Consider the following 23,178-nt stretch of genomic DNA (forward strand, 5'->3'; position numbering starts at 1 on the left):
CTCCTTGGTTTTTCATCTGATCACCACAATCTTGGTATCAAACTACTCAGAAGAATCTCATTATCAAAACCTATCGCCAACATTGTGACATTTCCATACAGCCTGGCTGTCACATGTCAATCAATAGCTCTGAGGCGTGGCCAAATTTACTTCAGCAGCTATATCTCAACAATGCTTTGACCAATCTTCATGAAAATTTATCAGTTGTTAGGACACATGACTCGGAGGTCACAGGTCAAAGCAGGCCACGATTGTCCAATAGGGGGCGCTATAACATGGGAAAAACTGTTTCTCAGAAACCATTAGTCACATCAAGCCAAAACTTTACAGGCATCATCATGGGGTCAAGTGGTATCAAGACACACAATGATGACCTCATCACTCAAAAAACATGGCCGCCATAAGCCAATTAATTTTAATTTTAATTAATTGGCCATTTGACCTACTTACCATAGGTACATACACATGAAACTGACATGGTATGTTCATGTACACACCCTCTAAGACATACCCATGTTGGAAGGGAATTGCACCACTAGGTGGCGCTATACTAGAAAATCCAGAATTTCTCCTACATATTTTCACTTATCAAGTAATGCTTGCACTCATATGATTGTATGCAGAATTCCTAGCAACTTTCTAATTACATGTGCTTTGCAAAAATGTACCACTTTTTCACTATTATCAAATATATATAACTTGCCATTTTCATACTAGTCCTAGCATTTTAACTCCATCACCTTAAATCACACCTTGTAATACTCAGCAGACTCTGAAATGCTAAGATTAGCGAAAAAATCCTAAGTTTTTGACAAATTAATATTTTTCATATGCATCACAATGCTACCATCATAACACATCAAATTCCCAGTTCAATAACTACGCCATAGTATGTCTGATTGTTATGGAAATTGAAATCCACATTCACATGACCATTGTGGTGCGATGTGCCAATTTTGAGCCAAATCCGTCCACAAACAGCTCTACAGTGAATATTTTCATTTTCCATACAAAGCAGTGGAGGGAGGCATACACAGCTGCTAAGCCACACACGCACGTGCCTTTCTCACACACTCTGCCCCCCCCTCCTCCACTCCCCTCACACTCCCCCTTGCTTCCAACACTTTACAACCCATGGGCTCTACCTCCCCCCCCTCTCTTTCACATGCACTTTCAAAAACACAGGCCTCTGTAGCTTTCACACTGCCCTTGCCATACCTACCCATTTCGCTATGAGTAACCCAGATACAAACACACAAACTGACGTTTAGCTTCTGTTTTTGAAAACACACTCTCTCTCTCACACACACACACACACACACACACACCTACTTATAGGTTTAACATACACACTGCCCTAGCCATGTATACCCATTACTCTTTGACTAAAACACACACACACACACACACACACACGCACACACACACACACACACACTTCTACCTAAATGTATGTATAGTTTGTATGCATATTTATAGTATATGTATAGTATATGTCATTCATGCCAGCAATGTCAGTCGTATCAGTCATATCAGGCATGCCATGCCAGTCATTTCAGTCCAGTCATATCAGTCATATCAGTCATGTCAGTCATATGTCAAATAATCAAATCATTACAGTCATGCCAGTTATGTCAGTCATATCAGTCATGTTAGTCCACATTCATACTTTGAATACACGGACAGTCATGTTAGGCATGCAAGGTGTGCAAGGAGTGAATTAACAAAGCATAGTCTCTGGCTCCCTCAATCTCTCTCTGTCGGTAATATACAGGCCCAATTATGTATAGACACATGCAGGCCTTCCTATATTGTTCACATAGATGCAGCCCTAGCCAGATGTGCTATTTCTGTGTCTCCTTTTCTGACACAAGCAGATGTCAGTCATGTCAGTCCAGTCATGTCAGACATAAGTCGTGTCAGTCATATCAGTCATGTCATGCCAGTCATGTCACTCATATCAGTCATGTCATTACAGTCATGCTAGTCATGTCACTCATTCCAGTCATGCCAGTTGTCAGTCATATCAGTCATGTTATTTTTGTTCATCATGCCAGTGAAGTCATTCCAGTCATATCAGTTATGTCAGTCATGCCAGTCATGTCAGTCATGTTATGGCAGGCTTTGCAGACTACGTTCATACTTTGAATACACGGACAGTCATGTTAGGCGTGCAAGGTGTGCAAGGAGTGAATTAACAAAGCATAGTCTCTGGCTCCCTGAATCTCTCTCTGTCGGTAATATACAGGCCCAATCATGTATAGACACATGCAGGCCTTCCTATATTGTTCACATAAATGCAGCCCTAGCCAGATGTGCTATTTCTGTGTCTCCCTTTCTGACACACGCAGATGTCATCACAAACTATCTGTAGAGTACACACTGGCCAAACCCAAACAGCTTCTTTTCACTTTTATTTTCCAATATCTTTCACACTGTAGGGCCTAGAAACAAAATACTACTTCTATTGTATTCCTTGGCTCAAGCCAAGATGTACTGCTTAAATAAAAAAACACACAAACACACATACACACAAAGCTACTCACAGCATGTGATTTACTTCTGATCTGAATCATTTTGCCAATTTTTTGGGCTTTTTTGCCTTTTTCGTGTGTGAACCCGCAATTGCCGCTTGCGGCTATATTTATTATTATTATTATTATTTTTCCCCCTGTAAAACGCATACTGCAGCCTAAACCGTAAGGCCCAGAAAGACCAAACTTGCCAGCAAGGTGCAGCAGGTGTGCAATGAGAGAAATAGAGACAGGGACCCACATTGGCCTGATGGTGGCGCTATAGCGCACCATTTTGCGTTTTGGCCCATATCTCCCAAACCGTAGGGCCTAGAAACAAAATTCCACTTCTGATGGATTCCTTGGCTCAAGCCAAACAAAAAAGCCTCAAGAACCATTAAGCTCCGCCTACTTAGATTTTTTGCTAATTTGCATAATATGCAAAACCTACTTTTTTATACTAGTCCCTGGTTTTTCATCGGATCACCACAACCTTGGTGTCAAAATATTCAGGAGAATCTCATTATCAAAGTTGCTTAAAAACATTTTGAGATTTGCATACAGTCTGGTTGTCACATGTCAATCAATAGCTCCAAGGCGTGGCCAAATTTACTTAAACAGCCATATCTCAGCAACGCTTTGACCGATCTTCATAAAATTTTAACCGTTGTTAGGGCCCATGACTCCGAGGTCATACGTCAAAGCTGGCCACGATTGTCCAATAGGGGGCGCTATAACATGGGAAAAACTGTATCTCAGAAACCATTAGTCACATCAAGCCAAAACTTTACAGGCATCATCAGGGGCCCAAGTGATATCAAGACACACAATGATGACATCATCACTCAAAAAACATGGCCGCCATGAGCCAATTAATTTTTATTTGAATTAATTGGCCATTTGACAGACTTACCATTGGCCAAACAACATGAAACCTCACCACTGTGCATATCCCAGGACTATGTGTCATGCTGTGCAGTTTTAAAACATTTGGCCACTAGGTGGCGCTATTTGTGAAAATCATGCATAACTCCTCCAAATTTTCACTTAGGAACAAGCAACTTGTTTCTTTTTATTCCTTGCAGTAAACCTGACAACTTTGCAATTACAAGTCCTATTAAAAAATGCATACTTTTGTCACATTCATCTATTGTTTGAAAATAGCTCTTTAAGAACTAGTCATAGGAATTTGATCCAATTATGGAAAAATTGCTATGAGCATAATCAGTAGACTCTGTAGGTAAAAACTGAGTAAAAAAATGTTGGAGTTTTATTTATCTGATTGGTCCATTTTCCCATTATATCATTGTGACCATGCCATATATGACCTATATTGCTATAACTCATAAACCATGTATGCAATCAACTCCCAATTTGAAAGGCTTTTATATCCTGAAGTCCTTGTGAGGTATGCCAAGTTTGGTTCAAATTGGCCTGTCGGGGGCGCTACAGTACCCAAAAACCTAAGAAAACATAAAAACTCATGCTGCAATCTTGTTATGCAGAATACAGACAAGTAATTGGTCTTGTATGATCCAGATCAATAAGTTCTATAACATTGCAAATGCATCTTATAACAAAAAGTGCACTGCCTGACCAGAAATGAACCGTTTAATTCACCAAAATGTCATATTGCATTACTGAGATTAATGAGATATTAGTATGGTAGTACTTGGGCTCCATCTAGTGGCCAAACATCGAAACGGACTGAAAACTATTTCTCACATGAAATACCACACAAACACACACACAAAGCTGATCTCAGCATGTGATTTAGTTCTGTGATCTAAATCATTTTGCCAATACAATTTATTTTGAACCTTTTGTGTCTTTACTGCCTCAACTGAATCTTTTTTTTAAAATAAAGTACACTGCCTGACCAGAAATTAACCTTTAAGTCACCAAAATGTCCTATTTCATTACTGAGATTAATGAGATATCAGTATGGTAGTACTTGGCCTCCATCTAGTGGCCATATTCCGGAACTGACTGAAAACTATTACATGAAACACCACACAAACACACACAAAGCTGATCTCAGCATTGTGATTTAGTTCTGTGATCTGACTCAATTTCCCAATACACATTATTTTGATCCTTTTCGGCCTTTAGTGCCTCAACTGAACCTTTTTTTGCACATTGATTTATTTGTGCATTTTTTTCCACTCAAATAGCTTCTTTTCACATTTAGGGTCTAAAGGACCTTTTGGGCCTCTGCCAATTGAGGCCAAGAGGCCTATTCGTGTGTGAACCCGCCAATTGCCGCTTGCGGCTATATTTATTATTATTATTATTATTTTTCTCCGCATAAAACGCATACTGCAGCCTAGACCGTAAGGCCCAGAGACACCAAACTTGGCAGAATGGTGTAGTCTCTTTGCGAGACCGTGCCAAAGCACAGAGACCCACATTGGCCTGATGGTGGCGCTATAGCGCACCATTTTGCGTTTTGGTCCATATCTCCCAAACCGTAGGGCCTAGACACAAAATTCCACTTCAGGTGCATTCCTTGGCTCAAACCAAACAAAAAAGCCTCAAGAACCATTAAGCTCCGCCTACTTAGATTTTTTGCTAATTTGCATAATATGCAAAACCTACTTTTTTATACTAGTCCCTGGTTTTTCATCGGATCACCACAACCTTGGTGTCAAAATATTCAGGAGAATCTCATTATCAAAGTTGCTTAAAAACATTTTGAGATTTGCATACAGTCTGGTTGTCACATGTCAATCAATAGCTCCAAGGCGTGGTCAAATTTACTTAAACAGCCATATCTCAGCAACGCTTTGACGGATCTTCATAAAATTTTAACCGTTGTTAGGGCACATGACTCCGAGGCCATAGGTCAAAGCTGGCCACGATTGTCCAATAGGGGGCGCTATAACATGGGAAAAACTGTATCTCAGAAACCATTAGTCACATCAAGCCAAAACTTTACAGGCATCATCAGGGGCCCAAGTGATATCAAGACACACAATGATGACATCATCACTCAAAAAACATGGCCGCCATGAGCCAATTAATTTTTATTTGAATTAATTGGCCATTTGACAGACTTACCATTGGCCAAACAACATGAAACCTTACCACTGTGCTTATCTCAGGACTATGTGTCATGCTGTGCAGTTTTAAAACATTTGGCCACAAGGTGGCGCTATTTGTGAAAATCATGCATAACTCCTCCAAATTTTCACTTAGGAACATGCAACTTGTTTCTTTTTATTCCTTGCAGTAGACCTGACAACTTTGCAATTACAAGTCCTATAAAAAAATGCATACTTTTGTCACATTCATCTATAGTTTGAAAATAGCTATTTACAAACTAGTCATAGGAATTTGATCCAATTATGGAAAAATTGATATGAGCATAATCAGTAGACTCTGTAGGTAAAAACTGATCAAAAAAATAATGAATTTTTATTTATCTGATTGGTCCATTTTCCCATTATATCATTGTGGCCATGCCATATATGACCTATATTGCTATAACTCATAAACCATGTATGCAATCAACTCCCAATTTGAAAGGCTTTTATATCCTGAAGTCCTTGTGAGGTATGCCAAGTTTGGTTCAAATTGGCCTGTCGGGGGCGCTACACTACCCAAAAACCTAAAAAAACATAAAAACTCATGCTGCAATCTTGTTATGCAGAATACAGACAAGTAATTGGTCTTGTATGATCCAGATCAATAAGTTCTATAACATTGCAATTGCATCTTATAACAAAAAGTGCACTGCCTGACCAGAAATGAACCTTTTAATTCACCAAAATGTCATTGCATTACTGATATTAATGAGATATCAGTATGATGGTACTTGGGCTCCATCTAGTGGCCAAACACCAAAACTGACTGAAAACTATTGCTCACATGAAACACCACACAAACACACACAAAGCTGATCTCAGCATGTGATTTAGTTCTGTGATCTGAATCATTTTGCCAATACACATTATTTTGATCCTTTTCGGCCTTTAGTGCCTCAACTGAATCTTTTTTTTTACATAAAGTACACAGCCTGACCAGAAACGAACCTTTTAATTCACCAAAATATCCTATTTCATTACTGACATTAATGAGATATCAGTATGGTAGTACTTGGCCTCCATCTAGTAGCCATATTCTGACTGAAAACTATTGCTCACATGAAATACCACACAAACACACACAAAGCTGATCTCAGCATGTGATTTAGTTCTGTGATCTGAATTATTTTGCCAATGCACATTATTTTGATCCTTTTAGCCCTTTAGTGCCCCAATTGAACTTTTTTGCACATTGATTTATTTGTGCATTTTTTCCACTCAAACAGCTTCTTTTTCACATTTAGGGTCTAAAGGACCTTTTGGGCCTCTGCCTATTGAGGCCAAGAAGCCTATTCGTGTGTGAACCCGCCAATTGCCGCTTGCGGCTATATTTATTATTATTTTTCTCCGCATAAAACGCATACTGCAGCCTAGACCATAAGGCCCAGAGACACCAAACTTGGCAGAATGGTGTAGTCTCTTTGCGAGACCGTGCTAAAGCACAGAGACCCACATTGGCCTGATGGTGGCGCTATAGCGCACCATTTTGCGTTTTGGCCCATATCTCCCAAACCGTAGGGCCTAGAAACAAAATTCCACTTCTGATGGATTCCTTGGCTCAAGCCAAGCAAAAAAGCCTCAAGAACCATTAAGCTCCGCCTACTTAGATTTTTTGCTAATTTGCATAATATGCAAAACCTACTTTTTTATACTAGTCCCTGGTTTTTCATCGGATCACCACAAGCTTGGTGTCAAAATATTCAGGAGAGTCTCATTATCAAAGTTGCTTAAAAACATTTTGAGATTTGCATACAGTCTGGTTGTCACATGTCAATCAATAGCTCCAAGGCGTGGCCAAATTTACTTAAACAGCCATATCTCAGCAACGCTTTGACCGATCTTCATAAAATTTTAACCGTTGTTAGGGCACATGACTACGAGGTCATACGTCAAAGCTGGCCACGATTGTCCAATAGGGGGCGCTATAACATGGGAAAAACTGTATCTCAGAAACCATTAGTCACATCAAGCCAAAACTTTACAGGCATCATCAGGGGCCCAAGTGATATCAAGACACACAATGATGACATCATCACTCAAAAAACATGGCCGCCATGAGCCAATTAATTTTTATTTGAATTAATTGGCCATTTGACAGACTTACCATTGGCCAAACAACATGAAACCTCACCACTGTGCATATCTCAGGACTATGTGTCATGCTGTGCAGTTTTGAAACATTTGGCCTCTAGTTATTATTATTATTTTTCTCCGCATAAAACGCATACTGCAGCCTAAACCGTAAGGCCCAGGGAGACCAAACTTGGCAGACTGGTGTAGTCTGTTTGCGGGACCGTGCTAAAGTACAGAGACCCACATTGGCCTGATGGTGGCGCTATAGCGCAGCATTTTGCGTTTTGGTCCATATCTCCCACCCCGTAGGTCGTAGAAACAAAATTCCACTTCAGGTGCATTCCTTGGCTCCAGACAAACAAAAAAGCCTCAAGAACCATTAAGCTCCGCCTACTTAGATTTTTTGCTAATTTGCATAATATGCAAAACCTACTTTTTTATACTAGTCCCTGGTTTTTCATCTGATCACCACAATCTTGGTGTCAAAATATTCACAAGAATCTCATTATCAAGGAACATCAACAAAACTGTGACATTGGTATACAGTCTGGTTGTCACATGTCAATCAATAGCTCTGAGGCGTGGCCAAATTGACTTCAGCAGCTATATCTCAGCAATGCTTTGACCTATCTTTATGAAAATTTATCAGTTGTTAGGGCACATGACTCAGAGGTCACAGGTCAAAGCTGGCCACGATTGTCCAATAGGGGGCGCTATAACATGGGGAAATTTGTTTCTCAGAAACCATTAGTCACATCAAGCCCAAACTTTACAGGCATCATCAGGGGCCCAAGTGGTATCAAGGCACACAATGATGACCTCATCACTCAAAAAACATGGCCGCCATGAGCCAATTAATTTTTATTTGAATTAATTGGCCATTTGACAGACTTACCATTGGCCAATCAACATGAAACCTCATCACTGTGCATATCCCAGGACTATGTGTCATACTGTGCAGTGTTGAAACATTTGGCCACTAGGTGGCGCTATTTGTGAAAATCATGCATAACTCCTCCAAATTTTCACTTAGGAACATGCAACTTGTTTCTTTTTATACCTTGCAGTAGACCTGACAACTTTGCAATTACAAGTCCTATTAAAAAATGCATACTTTTGTCACATTCATCAATTGTTTGAAAATAGCTCTTTAAGAACTAATCCTAGGAATTTGATCCAATGATGGCAAAAATGGCATAGGCATAATCTGTAGACACTGTAGTTAACTAAATATGGAAAAAATGTTGCATTTTTATTTGTCTGATTGGTCAATTTTTCCATTATATCCTTCTGGCCATGCCATAAATGACCTTTATTGCTATAACTCATAAACCATGTAAGTGATCAACTCCCAATTTGAAAGGCTTTTATAGACTGAGGTCCTTGTGAGGTAGGCCAAGTTTGGTTCAAATTGGCCTGTCGGAGGCGCTACAGTACCCAAAAACCTGAGAAATCATAAAAACTCACGCAGCAATCTTGTTATGCAGAATACAGACAAGTAATGGGGCTTGTATGATTCAGATCAATGAGGTCTATAACATTGCAATTACATCTCATAACAAAAAGTGCACTGCCTGACCAGAAATGAACCTTTTAATTCACCAAAATGTCATTGCATTACTGAGATTAATGAGATATCAGTATGATAGTACTTGGGCTCCATCTAGTGGCCAAACACCGAAACTGACTGAAAACAATTGCTCACATGAAACACCACACAAACGCACACAAAGCTGATCTCAGCATGTGATTTAGTTCTGTGATCTGAATCATTTTGCCAATACACATTATTTTGATCCTTTTGGGCCTTTAGTGCCTCAGTTGAATTGAATGTTTTGTCACATTGATTTACTTATGCATTTTTTCCACTCAAACAGCTTCTATTCACTTTTGGGTCTAAAGGACCTATTGGGCTTCTTTTTGCCTATTGAGGCCAAGAGGCCAATTTGTTGGTCTAAAAGACCCTTTGGGCTTTTTTGCCTTTTTTTGTGTGAACCCGCCAATCGCCGCTTGCGGCTATATTTATTATTATTATTTTTCTCCGCATAAAACGCATACTGCAGCCTAGACCGTAAGGCCCAGGGAGACCAAACTTGGCAGACTGGTGTAGTCTGTTTGCGGGACCGTGCTAAAGTACAGAGACCCACATTGGCCTGATGGTGGCGCTATAGCGCAGCATTTTGCGTTTTGGTCCATATCTCCCACCCCGTAGGTCCTAGAAACAAAATTCCACTTCAGGTGCATTCCTTGGCTCCAGACAAACAAAAAAGCCTCAAGAACCATTAAGCTCCGCCTACTTAGATTTTTTGCTAATTTGCATAATATGCAAAACCTACTTTTTTATACTAGTCCCTGGTTTTTCATCGGATTTGTTCAATCTTGGTGTCAAAATATTCAGAAGAATCTCATTATCAATAAATTTGAACAAAATTGTTACATTTGCATACAGTGTCGTTGTGACATGTCAATCAATAGCTCTGAGGCGTGGCCAAATTCACTTCAGCAGCTATATCTCAGCAATGCTTTGACCTATCTTTATGAAAATGTATCAGTTGTTAGGGCACATGACTCAGAGGTCACAGGTCAAAGCTGGCCACGATTGTCCAATAGGGGGCGCTATAACATGGGGAAATTTGTTTCTCAGAAACCATTAGTCACATCAAGCCCAAACTTTACAGGCATCATCAGGGGCCCAAGTAGTATCAAGGCACACAATGATGACCTCATCACTCAAAAAACATGGCCGCCATGAGCCAATTAATTTTTATTTGAATTAATTGGCCATTTGACAGACTTACCATTGGCCAATCAACATGAAACCTCATCACTGTGCATATCCCAGGACTATGTGTCATACTGTGCAGTGTTGAAACATTTGGCCACTAGGTGGCGCTATTTGTGAAAATCATGCATAACTCCTCCAAATTTTCACTTAGGAACATGCAACTTGTTTCTTTTTATACCTTGCAGTAGACCTGACAACTTTGCAATTACAAGTCCTATTAAAAAATGCATACTTTTGTCACATTCATCAATTGTTTGAAAATAGCTCTTTAAGAACTAGTCCTAGGAATTTGATCCAATGATGGCAAAAATGGCATAGGCATAATCTGTAGACACTGTAGTTAACTAAATAAGGAAAAAATGTTGCATTTTTATTTGTCTGATTGGTCAATTTTTCCATTATATCCTTCTGGCCATGCCATAAATGACCTTTATTGCTATAACTCATAAACCATGTAAGTGATCAACTCCCAATTTGAAAGGCTTTTATAGACTGAGGTCCTTGTGAGGTAGGCCAAGTTTGGTTCAAATTGGCCTGTCGGAGGCGCTACAGTACCCAAAAACCTGAGAAATCATAAAAACTCACGCAGCAATCTTGTTATGCAGAATACAGACAAGTAATTGGGCTTGTATGATTCAGATCAATGAGGTCTATAACATTGCAATTACATCTCATAACAAAAAGTGCACTGCCTGACCAGAAATGAACCTTTTAATTCACCAAAATGTCATTGCATTACTGAGATTAATGAGATATCAGTATGATAGTACTTGGGCTCCATCTAGTGGCCAAACACCGAAACTGACTGAAAACAATTGCTCACATGAAACACCACACAAACGCACACAAAGCTGACCTCAGCATGTGATTTAGTTCTGTGATCTGAATCATTTTGCCAATACACATTATTTTGATCCTTTTGGGCCTTTAGTGCCTCAGTTGAATTGAATGTTTTGTCACATTGATTTACTTATGCATTTTTTCCACTCAAACAGCTTCTATTCACTTTTGGGTCTAAAGGACCTATTGGGCTTCTTTTTGCCTATTGAGGCCAAGAGGCCAATTTGTTGGTCTAAAAGACCCTTTGGGCTTTTTTGCCTTTTTTTGTGTGAACCCGCCAATCGCCGCTTGCGGCTATATTTATTATTAGGGTTCACACACATAGTGTGGGAAACCTATTGTAATTGCTAGAATTTTTCTTCTTTTTTCTTCTTATTATTATTTTTCTACTGATAAAACGCATACTGCAGCCTAGACCGTAAGGCCCAGAGACACCAAACATTGCAGATTGGTGGAGTCTCTTTGCGGGACCATGCTAAAGTACAGAGACCCACATTGGCCTGATGGTGGCGCTATAGCGCAGCATTTTGCGTTTTGGTCCATATCTCCCACGCCGTAGGTCCTAGAAACAAAATTCCACTTCAGGTGCATTCCTTGGCTCTAGACAAACAAAAAAGCCTCAAGAACCATTAAGCTCCGCCTACTTAGATTTTTTGCTAATTTGCATAATATGCAAAACCTACTTTTTTATACTAGTCCCTGGTTTTTCATCTGATCACCACAATCTTGGTGTCAAAATATTCACAAGAATCTCATTATCAAGGAATATCAACAAAACTGTGACATTGGTATACAGTCTGGTTGTCACATGTCAATCAATAGCTCTGAGGCGTGGCCAAATTTACTTCAGCAGCTATATCTCAGCAATGCTTTGACCAATCTTCATGGAAATTTATCAGTTGTTAGGGCACATGACTCAGAGGTCACAGGTCAAAGCTGGCCCAGATTGTCCAATAGGGGGCGCTATAACATGGGAAAAACTGTTTCTCAGAAACCATTAGTCACATCAAGCCAAGACTTTACAGGCATCATCAGGGGCCCAAGTGGTATCAAGGCACACAATGATGACATCATTACTCAAAAAACATGGCCGCCATGAGCTAATAAATTTTACTTTGAATTAATTGGCCATTTGACAAACTTACCATAGGTACATACACATGAAACTGACATGGTATGTTCATGTACACACCCTCTAAGACATACTCATGTTAGAAGGGAATTGCACCACTAGGTGGCGCTATACTAGAAAATCCAGAATTTCTCCTACATATTTTCACTTATCAAGAAATGCTTGCACTCATATGATTGTATGCAGAATTCCTAGCAACTTTCTAATTACATGTGCTTTGCAAAAATGTACCACTTTTTCACTATTATCAAATATATATAACTTGTCATTTTCATACTAGTCCTAGCATTTTAACTCCATCACCTTTAAATCACACCTTGTAATACTCAGCAGACTCTGAAATGCTAAGATTAGGGAGAAAATCCTAAGGTTTTCACAAATTAATATTTTTCATATGCATCACAATGCTACCATTGTAACACATCAAATTCACAGTTCAATAACTACGCCATAGTATGTCTGATTGTTATGAAAATTGACATCCACATTCACATGACCATTGATGTGCTGTTTGCCAAGTTTGAACCAAATCCGTCCACAAACAGCTCTACAGTGAATATTTTCATTTTCCATACTGAGCTGTGCAGGGAGAAGACGAGAACTGCTCAGCCCACACGCACGTGCCATTCTCGCACACGCTGTCCCCTCCTCCACTCCCCCATCCTTCTAACATTTTACAACCCTTGGGCTCTCCCTCCTCCCTCTCTCTCTTTCACATGCACTCACAAAAACAAAGGCCTCTCTGGCCTATAGGTTTTACATACACACTAATTCTAGCCATTACTACCAATTACCCAGTGACTAATATACAGATATTTAGCTTCTTTTTTCCACACCCTCACACATGACTTCCTATATGCTTCATATATACATTTCTCTAGCCATTAACTGATATTTAGCTTCATTTTTCCATCCACACTCTCAACTCATGCCCTCTATACATCCTGAAATGACATAAGAGAGGACAGAGATATGTAATTCACATTTCACACACAACCTCTATATAACTGCATGCTTTACTTATCATCAAAGTCTTGTTAGATGCACATTCCTAGTGGCCTCCCTACTATGGGCACAACAGTGATAACATGTCAGAGTAGGGATGAGAACATCATGAACAGGCAAAGATAAGAATATTTGTGTTATTTTATTGTATAGTAAGCCATCACTCTGGTTTGTTTGAGATTCACATGTGACAGATTTTGTCAGCTGAATGAAAAGGGTTAAAGAGTGGGGTTTACATGTGGGGCATTAACAAGAGCTCTCCTGCTGCTATGTTCACAACTTCTGACAAATTCAGCCAAAGGTATATTTATTTGACTAGGCCCCTGGGTCAGTGTGTCAGTGCTTTTAACCTCATCTCAGCATTTGATTTAGTTGTATGGTCTGAATCATTTTGCTAATATCTTCCACACTGTATGGCCTAGAAACAAAATTCTACTTCAGCTGTATTCCTTTGCTCAAGCCAACCAAAAAAGCCTCAAGAAGCCCTTACTGCATACATGAAAAAACACACAAACACACACATACAAAGCTAATCACAGCATTTGATTAACTTCTATGATCTGAATCATTTTGCCATTACATTTTGTTTTGATCTTTTGGGCCTTTATTGCCCCAGTTGAATAATTTTTTGCAAATTACTTGATCTGTCCATTTTTTGGACTGAAGTAGCTTCATATCACTTGTTGGTCTAAAAGACCCTTTGGGCTTTTGTGCCTTTTTTTGTGTGAACCCGCCAATCGCCGCTTGCGGCTATATTTATTATTATTTTTCTCCGCATAAAACGCATACTGCAGCCTAAACCGTAAGGCCCAGGGAGACCAAACTTGGCACACTGGTGTAGTCTGTTTGCGGGACCGTGCTTAAGTACAGACACCCAAATTGGCCTGATGGTGGCGCTATAGCGCAGCATTTTGCGTTTGGGTTCATATCTCCCACCCCGTAGGTCGTAGAAACAAAATTCCACTTCAGGTGCATTCCTTGGCTCCAGACAAACAAAAAAGCCTCAAGAACCATTAAGCTCCGCCTACTTAGATTTTTGCTAATTTGCATAATATGCAAAACCTACTTTTTCATACTAGTCCCTGGTTTTTCATCTGATCACCACAATCTTGGTGTCAAAATATTCACAAGAATCTCATTATCAAGGAACATCAACAAAACTGTGACATTGGTATACAGTCTGGTTGTCACATGTCAATCAATAGCTCTGAGGCGTGGCCAAATTGACTTCAGCAGCTATATCTCAGCAATGCTTTGACCTATCTTTATGAAAATTTATCAGTTGTTAGGGCACATGACTCAGAGGTCACAGGTCAAAGCTGGCCACGATTGTCCAATAGGGGGCGCTATAACATGGGGAAATTTGTTTCTCAGAAACCATTAGTCACATCAAGCCCAAACTTTACAGGCATCATCAGGGGCCCAAGTGGTATCAAGGCACACAATGATGACCTCATCACTCAAAAAACATGGCCGCCATGAGCCAATTAATTTTTATTTGAATTAATTGGCCATTTGACAGACTTACCATGGGCCAATCAACATGAAACCTCATCACTGTGCATATCCCAGGACTATGTGTCATACTGTGCAGTGTTGAAACATTTGGCCACTAGGTGGCGCTATTTGTGAAAATCATGCATAACTCCTCCAAATTTTCACTTAGGAACATGCAACTTGTTTCTTTTTATACCTTGCAGTAGACCTGACAACTTTGCAATTACAAGTCCTATTAAAAAATGCATACTTTTGTCACATTCATCAATTTTTTGAAAATAGCTCTTTAAGAACTAGTCCTAGGAATTTGATCCAATGATGGCAAAAATGGCATAGGCATAATCTGTAGACACTGTAGTTAACTAAATATGGAAAAAATGTTGCATTTTTATTTGTCTGATTGGTCAATTTTTCCATTATATCCTTCTGGCCATGCCATAAATGACCTTTATTGCTATAACTCATAAACCATGTAAGTGATCAACTCCCAATTTGAAAGGCTTTTATACACTGAGGTCCTTGTGAGGTAGGCCAAGTTTGGTTCAAATTGGCCTGTCGGAGGCGCTACAGTACCCAAAAACCTGAGAAATCATAAAAACTCACGCAGCAATCTTGTTATGCAGAATACAGACAAGTAATGGGGCTTGTATGATTCAGATCAATGAGGTCTATAACATTGCAATTACATCTCATAACAAAAAGTGCACTGCCTGACCAGAAATGAACCTTTTAATTCACCAAAATGTCATTGCATTACTGAGATTAATGAGATATCAGTATGATAGTACTTGGGCTCCATCTAGTGGCCAAACACCGAAACTGACTGAAAACAATTGCTCACATGAAACACCACACAAACGCACACAAAGCTGATCTCAGCATGTGATTTAGTTCTGTGATCTGAATCATTTTGCCAATACACATTATTTTGATCCTTTTGGGCCTTTAGTGCCTCAGTTGAATTGAATGTTTTGTCACATTGATTTACTTATGCATTTTTTCCACTCAAACAGCTTCTATTCACTTTTGGGTCTAAAGGACCTATTGGGCTTCTTTTTGCCTATTGAGGCCAAGAGGCCAATTTGTTGGTCTAAAAGACCCTTTGGGCTTTTTTGCCTTTTTTTGTGTGAACCCGCCAATCGCCGCTTGCGGCTATATTATTTATTTATTTTTTGTAGGTTTTCCTAGAGCCCCCTTAAGTACAGCGCCCCTGACTTAGTTGGCCCTCTGTATCCTTTATTGAATCTTTTGTTTTTACTCTTTTTTTTTTTTTCTTCTTCCTCAGAGTGTTAACATTTTTGGTACACAGGAACACGCACACATTCACACGAGAGGAAGTACACACACACACACACACACACACTTATGCTCTTCTCAGTGTCCAGAAAAGCATAGTGTCTGGTGGTCAGTTGGGCCACACCTGTGGTTGCTGTGTGACAGTATGACACTACTGGTTGTGCAGAGACTCAAATTAATGGAATGAATCTCTAGGCTATAATATGGCCGAGCAGCCACTGACTTGACTGGATTCTGTCTGCGCTGCAGCTCCTGTCTGTGTTGGGTTGCTTGTGTCTCCCTCCCTCTCACTTCTCCCTGCCTGTCCGTTTATGAGGAGAAATTCATAATAATGAAGTGACACACTAGTTGCCGTGTTTGTGTTCATATTGGAGCAGGCTGACCCTACCACTTAATGAGACTGGCAGACTGAGAGAGAGACGGAGAGAGAGAGAGAAGAGAGAGACAGAGGGAGACAGACTGTCTCGGCGGCTGCTGCCTGTCCCAAAATAAACTTGTTAAATCCAATTTGTTCAATGCTAGACATGTTTTGTCATCCTCAGTGTCAGCGTGTGTAAATGCCAATCAAGATGGATCTGCTGAGATGTGGCCTGTTCTGTGGTAGAGAGATCTGGAGGAAGACGGGATAATCAGACCCGTGGGGCGGGGGGAGAGACAGAACTGATGGGGGGATGACATGGACACTATTTCCTGCTTCCCGAGGCTTGCTCTCGGGACACATGTCCTCAGAGGACGGAGTGAACAAACTACAGTGGGCGATGGCAAAACCAGGAAACAAACCACAAGCTCAGAGAGTGAGCACCACAGTGGGTTTGAGGGGAGGGGGGGTTGTGTGAGCAGCACGTTTCGCCCATCGTCTCGGTAGCGGGAGGGGATGGGGCGAACATTAGTGCTGTGATCAGCATCAGGAATGCTGGGTATTTTTAGAGTGATTTAGAACGTCTGTCAATAATGATGTTAATACTACAGTTTCTGAGTACCAGGAGGGAGGAGATAAAGACAGAGGAGGAAGAGGAGAGAAGGAAAGAGATGCTCTGAAAGAGGTAGAGAAGAGAGAGAGAAAGAGGGTAAAGAGTAGTCTTCTGTCCCCGTGGGTGTGGGGACCCTCCGTGTCCTCTGCTCCACTTGGTGTACTTTCTCATGCGTGTCTATGCCCCCAGGGAATAACCAATCACTTCTCTGTTTATTAGATGGAAAAGGCAGGCGGATACGCTGAGTAATAAGATATTTGAGTGTTCGTGATGGACCTGTATGTAATGCTCCGTGCAGTTCTTGTTGCCGTAGTGAAGGTGCACGCTGATTACGGAGGTGACCATCCTGCCACCGCAGCCTCTGACTCACCAGCTACCGATTGGCCAGGTACTACACTGGGCCACACTCGCCAGCTGCTGATTGGTGGCTGAGTGGCTGCTGCATTTTGATTGGGGCTATCTCATAAAAGCCTTCGGGCAGCATCCCAGTGCAGTGGAGCTCAGCCTGGTGAAGGCCCTCCGTTCTCCACCCGCTCAGCCTGGTTGAAGGCCCTCTGTTCTCCACCCGCTCAGCCTGGTGAAGGCATTCTGCTCCACACCTGCTCAGCTTGGTGAAGGCCCTCTGTTCTCCACCCGCTCACCCTGGTGAAGGCCTTCTGCTCCACACCCGCTCAGCCTGGCTATCCTTTAACGCGCTCTAGGCTTCAGTGGCTGTGTGACTACTCAGACATCCGAGTTGTGTGATCCCTCTGTCCTTAAGGTTTGTCCAAATGCAAGTGTCATTGGATATTAAACCCTTGCTACCCTCGATGTTGACCTGGGCTGAGAGGCAGGTTATTTGTCATTGCAATGTTAGTCTTTGCGGTAGTGATGGTGATCCAGATGTTGGTCTTTACAGTAGTGATGGTAATCCAGAGCTCTGAGCGGTCTCAGCAATCCTGTAAGCGAATTGATTCGTAACAAGTAAAATGTTTTGACGACGACAATGTGGCCTGTAACCTTGTCACGTCGGGTTAATCTGTTTTAAGATATTACAAGTCTTGTTGGAGTTACGGTGTGTAGCAATGTGATCGCAGTGTGATTGCCTGTGTCGTGCAGCCCTAGTGTGGGGTAGTTGCTATGCTGCATACTGATGCTTCTGTCTGTGTCCCTGCAGGTAATTCCCAGATGGGCGCTACGATAGTGGACGCCCTGGACACACTCTACATCATGGGACTACACGATGAGTTTAAAGATGGTCAGGAGTGGATCGAACAGAACCTGGACTTCAGTGTGGTGAGTGCTTACATGCAAATTAGCCCCACGTTACACGCCTCACTTTATCAGCTGGGATGGGTCTCATCCTTCATGGCTGAGCAGCCAGACGCTGCTCTCACGGAACAAGTGATTGATCGGCGCGTGCCGGCCTGCTCGGACTGCAGCGTGGACACTCTTTCATGTCGTCAAAGAAAAGGATGCAGCACCAAATCTGGCTGGGTAGAGAGACAGCTGAATTTGGAAAAGATAAAAGTTCGGAAAGAAAAGTCTGTTTAGAAAATGACTTTTACTCCATACCATGACTGAACCCGCAAAGCAGCACCACACTGTTTGTCCTTTATTTATTGATGTATGTTTGTTTACGTGTGGGTAAAGGCACTATGGCGGAGAGGCTGCTAGCTCCCTCACCAGCCAGATGTCCTTTAGCACGTCGGCTCCCGGCGTCTGAAACTTTTGGCGCAGCGCATGTAGCAAACCTCCAAACGGCCTTGAGCGGGCGTGCTGGGTAAGGCAGAGCGGAATCGCCCGGAGCGCTCGGGTCCCTGACCCGTTCCAACGACACCGCAGGCTGTTACAGACGCTCCCTCACCGCGTGCCTCCATCCATCTCCCGCCCTCCTCCACCACCTCCTCCTCTGTCTCTCCTCTGTAAAACGTGACGGAGCGAACCATCTCCACAGGGCCCGTCGTCGTTCCTCGTTTGACATCGCTTTTTGTCTCCCGCACCCTTGTTCGTTCATTCGTTCTTATTTTTTCCTGCTCCATTCTTTTGTTTCCTTCCTTTTCATCCTTTTTTCCATGCGGAACCCATCGCTCCCCTTTGGCAGTATTGTACAGGACACTTTTATCCACATTCCTGCCCTCCCTCCGTGTCTTCTGCCTGGTTGTACCCCCATTCCCACCTCCTCATTTTGCTCATTTGCCCACAACAACAGTATTTATCTGGTAATGTTATGCTGCTGCTGGTGTAATCATAATTTGGGAGCTGTAGTTCTGCCTCGTCCTGTTGTTTCTTTTGGTTCAGCTGTTGTCTGATTGTTTCCAGACGAGAGGGATAGAACTCTTATGATGGGATAGTCCTCTTAGATGGGATAGTCCTCTTGGATGGGATAGTCCTCTTAGATGGGATAGACCTCTTGGATGGGATAGGCCTTTTAGATGGGATAGTCCTCTTAGATGGGATAGTCCTCTTAGATGGGATAGTCCTCTTAGATGGGATAGTCCTCTTGGATGGGATAGTCCTCTTGGATGGGATAGGCCTTTTAGATGGGATAGGCCTCTTAGATGGGATAGTCCTCTTAGATGGGATAGTCCTCTTAGATGGGATAGTCCTCTTGGATGGGATAGTCCTCTTGGATGGGATAGTCCTCTTGGATGGGATAGTCCTCTTGGATGGGATAGTCCTCTTGGATGGGATAGTCCTCTTGGATGGGATAGGCCTTTTAGATGGGATAGGCCTTTTAGATGGGATAGTCCTCTTAGATGGGATAGTCCTCTTAGATGGGATAGTCCTCTTGGATGGGATAGTCCTCTTGGATGGGTTAGGCCTCTTGGATGGGTTAGGCCTCTTGGATGGGATAGTCCTCTTGGATGGGATAGTCCTCTTAGATGGGATAGGCCTCTTGGATGGGATAGACCTCTTAGATGGGATAGTCCTCTTAGATGGGATAGTCCTCTTAGATGGGATAGTCCTCTTAGATGGGATAGTCCTCTTGGATGGGATAGTCCTCTTGGATGGGATAGTCCTCTTGGATGGGATAGTCCTCTTAGATGGGATAGGCCTTTTAGATGGGATAGGCCTCTTAGATGGGATAGTCCTCTTAGATGGGATAGTCCTCTTAGATGGGATAGTCCTACTAGATGGGATAGTCCTCTTGGATGGGATAGTCCTCTTGGATGGGATAGTCCTCTTGGATGGGATAGGCCTTTTAGATGGGATAGGCCTCTTAGATGGGATAGTCCTCTTAGATGGGATAGTCCTCTTAGATGGGATAGTCCTCTTAGATGGGATAGTCCTCTTGGATGGGATAGTCCTCTTGGATGGGATAGTCCTCTTGGATGGGATAGGCCTCTTAGATGGGATAGTCCTCTTAGATGGGATAGTCCTCTTAGATGGGATAGTCCTCTTAGATGGGATAGTCCTCTTGGATGGGATAGTCCTCTTAGATGGGATAGGCCTCTTAGATGGGATAGGCCTCTTAGATGGGATAGTCCTCTTAGATGGGATAGTCCTCTTAGATGGGATAGTCCTACTAGATGGGATAGTCCTCTTGGATGGGATAGTCCTCTTGGATGGGATAGTCCTCTTGGATGGGATAGTCCTCTTGGATGGGATAGGCCTTTTAGATGGGATAGGCCTCTTAGATGGGATAGTCCTCTTAGATGGGATAGTCCTCTTAGATGGGATAGTCCTCTTAGATGGGATAGTCCTCTTGGATGGGATAGTCCTCTTGGATGGGATAGTCCTCTTGGATGGGATAGTCCTCTTGGATGGGATAGTCCTCTTAGATGGGATAGTCCTCTTAGATGGGATAGTCCTCTTGGATGGGATAGTCCTCTTAGATGGGATAGGCCTCTTGGATGGGATAGGCCTCTTGGATGGGATAGGCCTCTTGGATGGGATAGTCCTCTTGGATGGGATAGTCCTCTTGGATGGGATAGTCCTCTTGGATGGGATAGTCCTCTTAGATGGGATAGTCCTCTTAGATGGGATAGTCCTCCTGGATGGGATAGTCCTCTTGGATGGGATAGTCCTCTTGGATGGGATAGTCCTCTTGGATGGGATAGTCCTCTTGGATGGGATAGTCCTCTTGGATGGGATAGTCCTCTTGGATGGGTTAGGCCTCTTGGATGGGTTAGGCCTCTTGGATGGGATAGGCCTCTTGGATGGGATAGGCCTCTTGGATGGGATAGGCCTCTTAGATGGGATAGACCTCTGGCTGGCGCTGATCGTCTTGGGGTTAATGGAGGCAGAGAGAGACGGCAGGATCACTCCACAATCATGCATCTGCACCCGTCTCCAGCGGTGGAATTGCACGCCCGCTAGTCTAGAAGTGACTGGCATATAATCCGCTGGTTCCGTCAAATCCAGTAAAGAGTTTCTCGTGCTTCTTGGGATCAGTGTAGTGACGGCTGCAGTCAGGCTTATGAACCTCGTCTTATCTTCTGGGAAAGCTGACTTAATGCTTCTGCTGTTTGTTGGTGTGCTTGCTTTCACCCAGGATCCGTGTTCCCACCATCAGTGGAGGGACAGAATAGGATTGTAGCGTTCATGTTCTGAACATGATGACATTCACTCTGTCTCCGACTCAGATTGTCTGCTGCTCTCTTTTAATGCCTCTGCTTCTTCAGAGTGGGAGAGGAGAAGGGGGCGTGTGTTCAGGACTCTGAGAAACTGCCTTTAGGGCATGTGCTCACCGCTCTGAGAACCTGCCTTTAGGGCATGTGCTCACCGTTCTGAGAACCTGCCTTTAGGGCATGTGCTCACCGCTCGGAGAACCTGCCTTTAGGGCATGTGCTCACCGCTCTGAGAACCTGCCTTTAGGGCGTGTGTTCACCGCTCTGTGAACCTGCCTTTAGGGCGTGTGTTCACCGCTCTGTGAACCTGCCTTTAGGGCGCGTGTTCACCGCTCTGTGAACCTGCCTTTAGGGCGCGTGTTCACCGCTCTGTGAACCTGCCTTTAGGGCGCGTGTTCACCGCTCTGTGAACCTGCCTTTAGGGCGCGTGTTCACCGCTCTGTGAACCTGCCTTTAGGGCGCGTGTTCAGGGCTCTTGAGAGCCTGCCTTTAGGGCGCGTGTTCAGGGCTCTTGAGAGCCTGCCTTTAGGGCGCGTGTTCAGGGCTCTTGAGAGCCTGCCTTTAGGGCGTGTGTTCAGGGCTCTTGAGAGCCTGCCTTTAGGGTGTGTGTTCAGGGCTCTTGAGAACCTGCCTTTAGGGCGTGTGTTCAGGGCTCTTGAGAATCTACCTGCCTTTAGGGCGTGTGTTCAGGGCTCTTGAGAATCTACCTGCCTTTAGGGCATGTGTTCAGGACTCTGAAAACCTGCCTTTAGGGTGTGTGTTCAGGGCACTTAAGAACCGACCTGCCTTTAGGGCAAACTGGACTGTGTGCTACTCCAGGGAATAAGCTGAGGGTTTTCCATTGCAGTGGTTAGACCACTAGCCTCACCCAGTTGCCTCTCTGAATAAAGGACTAAAATAGCTTTGGGAGCTTTGAGGAGTGAATGTTTCAGAGCCACAGATCACGTCTTCTGTGGAGGTTTGTGTCCAAGAGCACGTTTCATTCGAGGTGAATGGGTTTGGTGTTGGCTGCTGGGATGTAGTTAGGCACTGCTAGCCCATCCTTCCTGTTTCGTCTTTCCCTCTCTCCATCTCTCCTTTTCTCCCCCTCTCTCTCTGTCTCTACCCACCCCTCTTCCGCACACACTCTACCTCTGTCTGAGGCCGTGGTACTGATGGATGAGCCCACGTTTCATCAGAACTCAACATGTCAGTGAAATCCAAAGCTGAATTAATAGACCTTTAGTTTGAGAACGGTCATATCTGAGTTAATCTTGTCCGAGAGCACTTTTGTCAGAATTAATAGACACGGAACATGAAGGGTAAGGGAAGTGATGGGGCCGTGTCTTCCTGGGGCTTTTATGATTTACAGGAAGTTGGAGCCATTTCAGTAGATGTGTCTGAGTAAACCATGATGGCCTTTTCAGCTGGGACTGGGAGCGGGGACT

The 23,178-nt window shown here is 42.8% G+C and overlaps 1 protein-coding gene across 2 annotated transcripts in view; it reads left to right on the forward strand.

Annotated features, from left to right (window-relative positions):
- Positions 1–23,178, forward strand: part of man1a2 (mannosidase, alpha, class 1A, member 2) — a 96,018-nt gene that overhangs the window by 55,644 nt on the left and 17,196 nt on the right. For both annotated transcript variants that reach the window (XM_076994325.1, XM_076994326.1), the window contains exon 5: positions 18,355–18,473. In XM_076994325.1, the coding sequence (XP_076850440.1) occupies positions 18,355–18,473 (119 nt within the window). The remainder of the gene's footprint in view (positions 1–18,354; positions 18,474–23,178) is intronic.

Source organism: Brachyhypopomus gauderio, unplaced genomic scaffold (genome assembly GCF_052324685.1).
Source record: "Brachyhypopomus gauderio isolate BG-103 unplaced genomic scaffold, BGAUD_0.2 sc139, whole genome shotgun sequence".
NCBI classification, from domain to species: domain Eukaryota; kingdom Metazoa; phylum Chordata; class Actinopteri; order Gymnotiformes; family Hypopomidae; genus Brachyhypopomus; species Brachyhypopomus gauderio.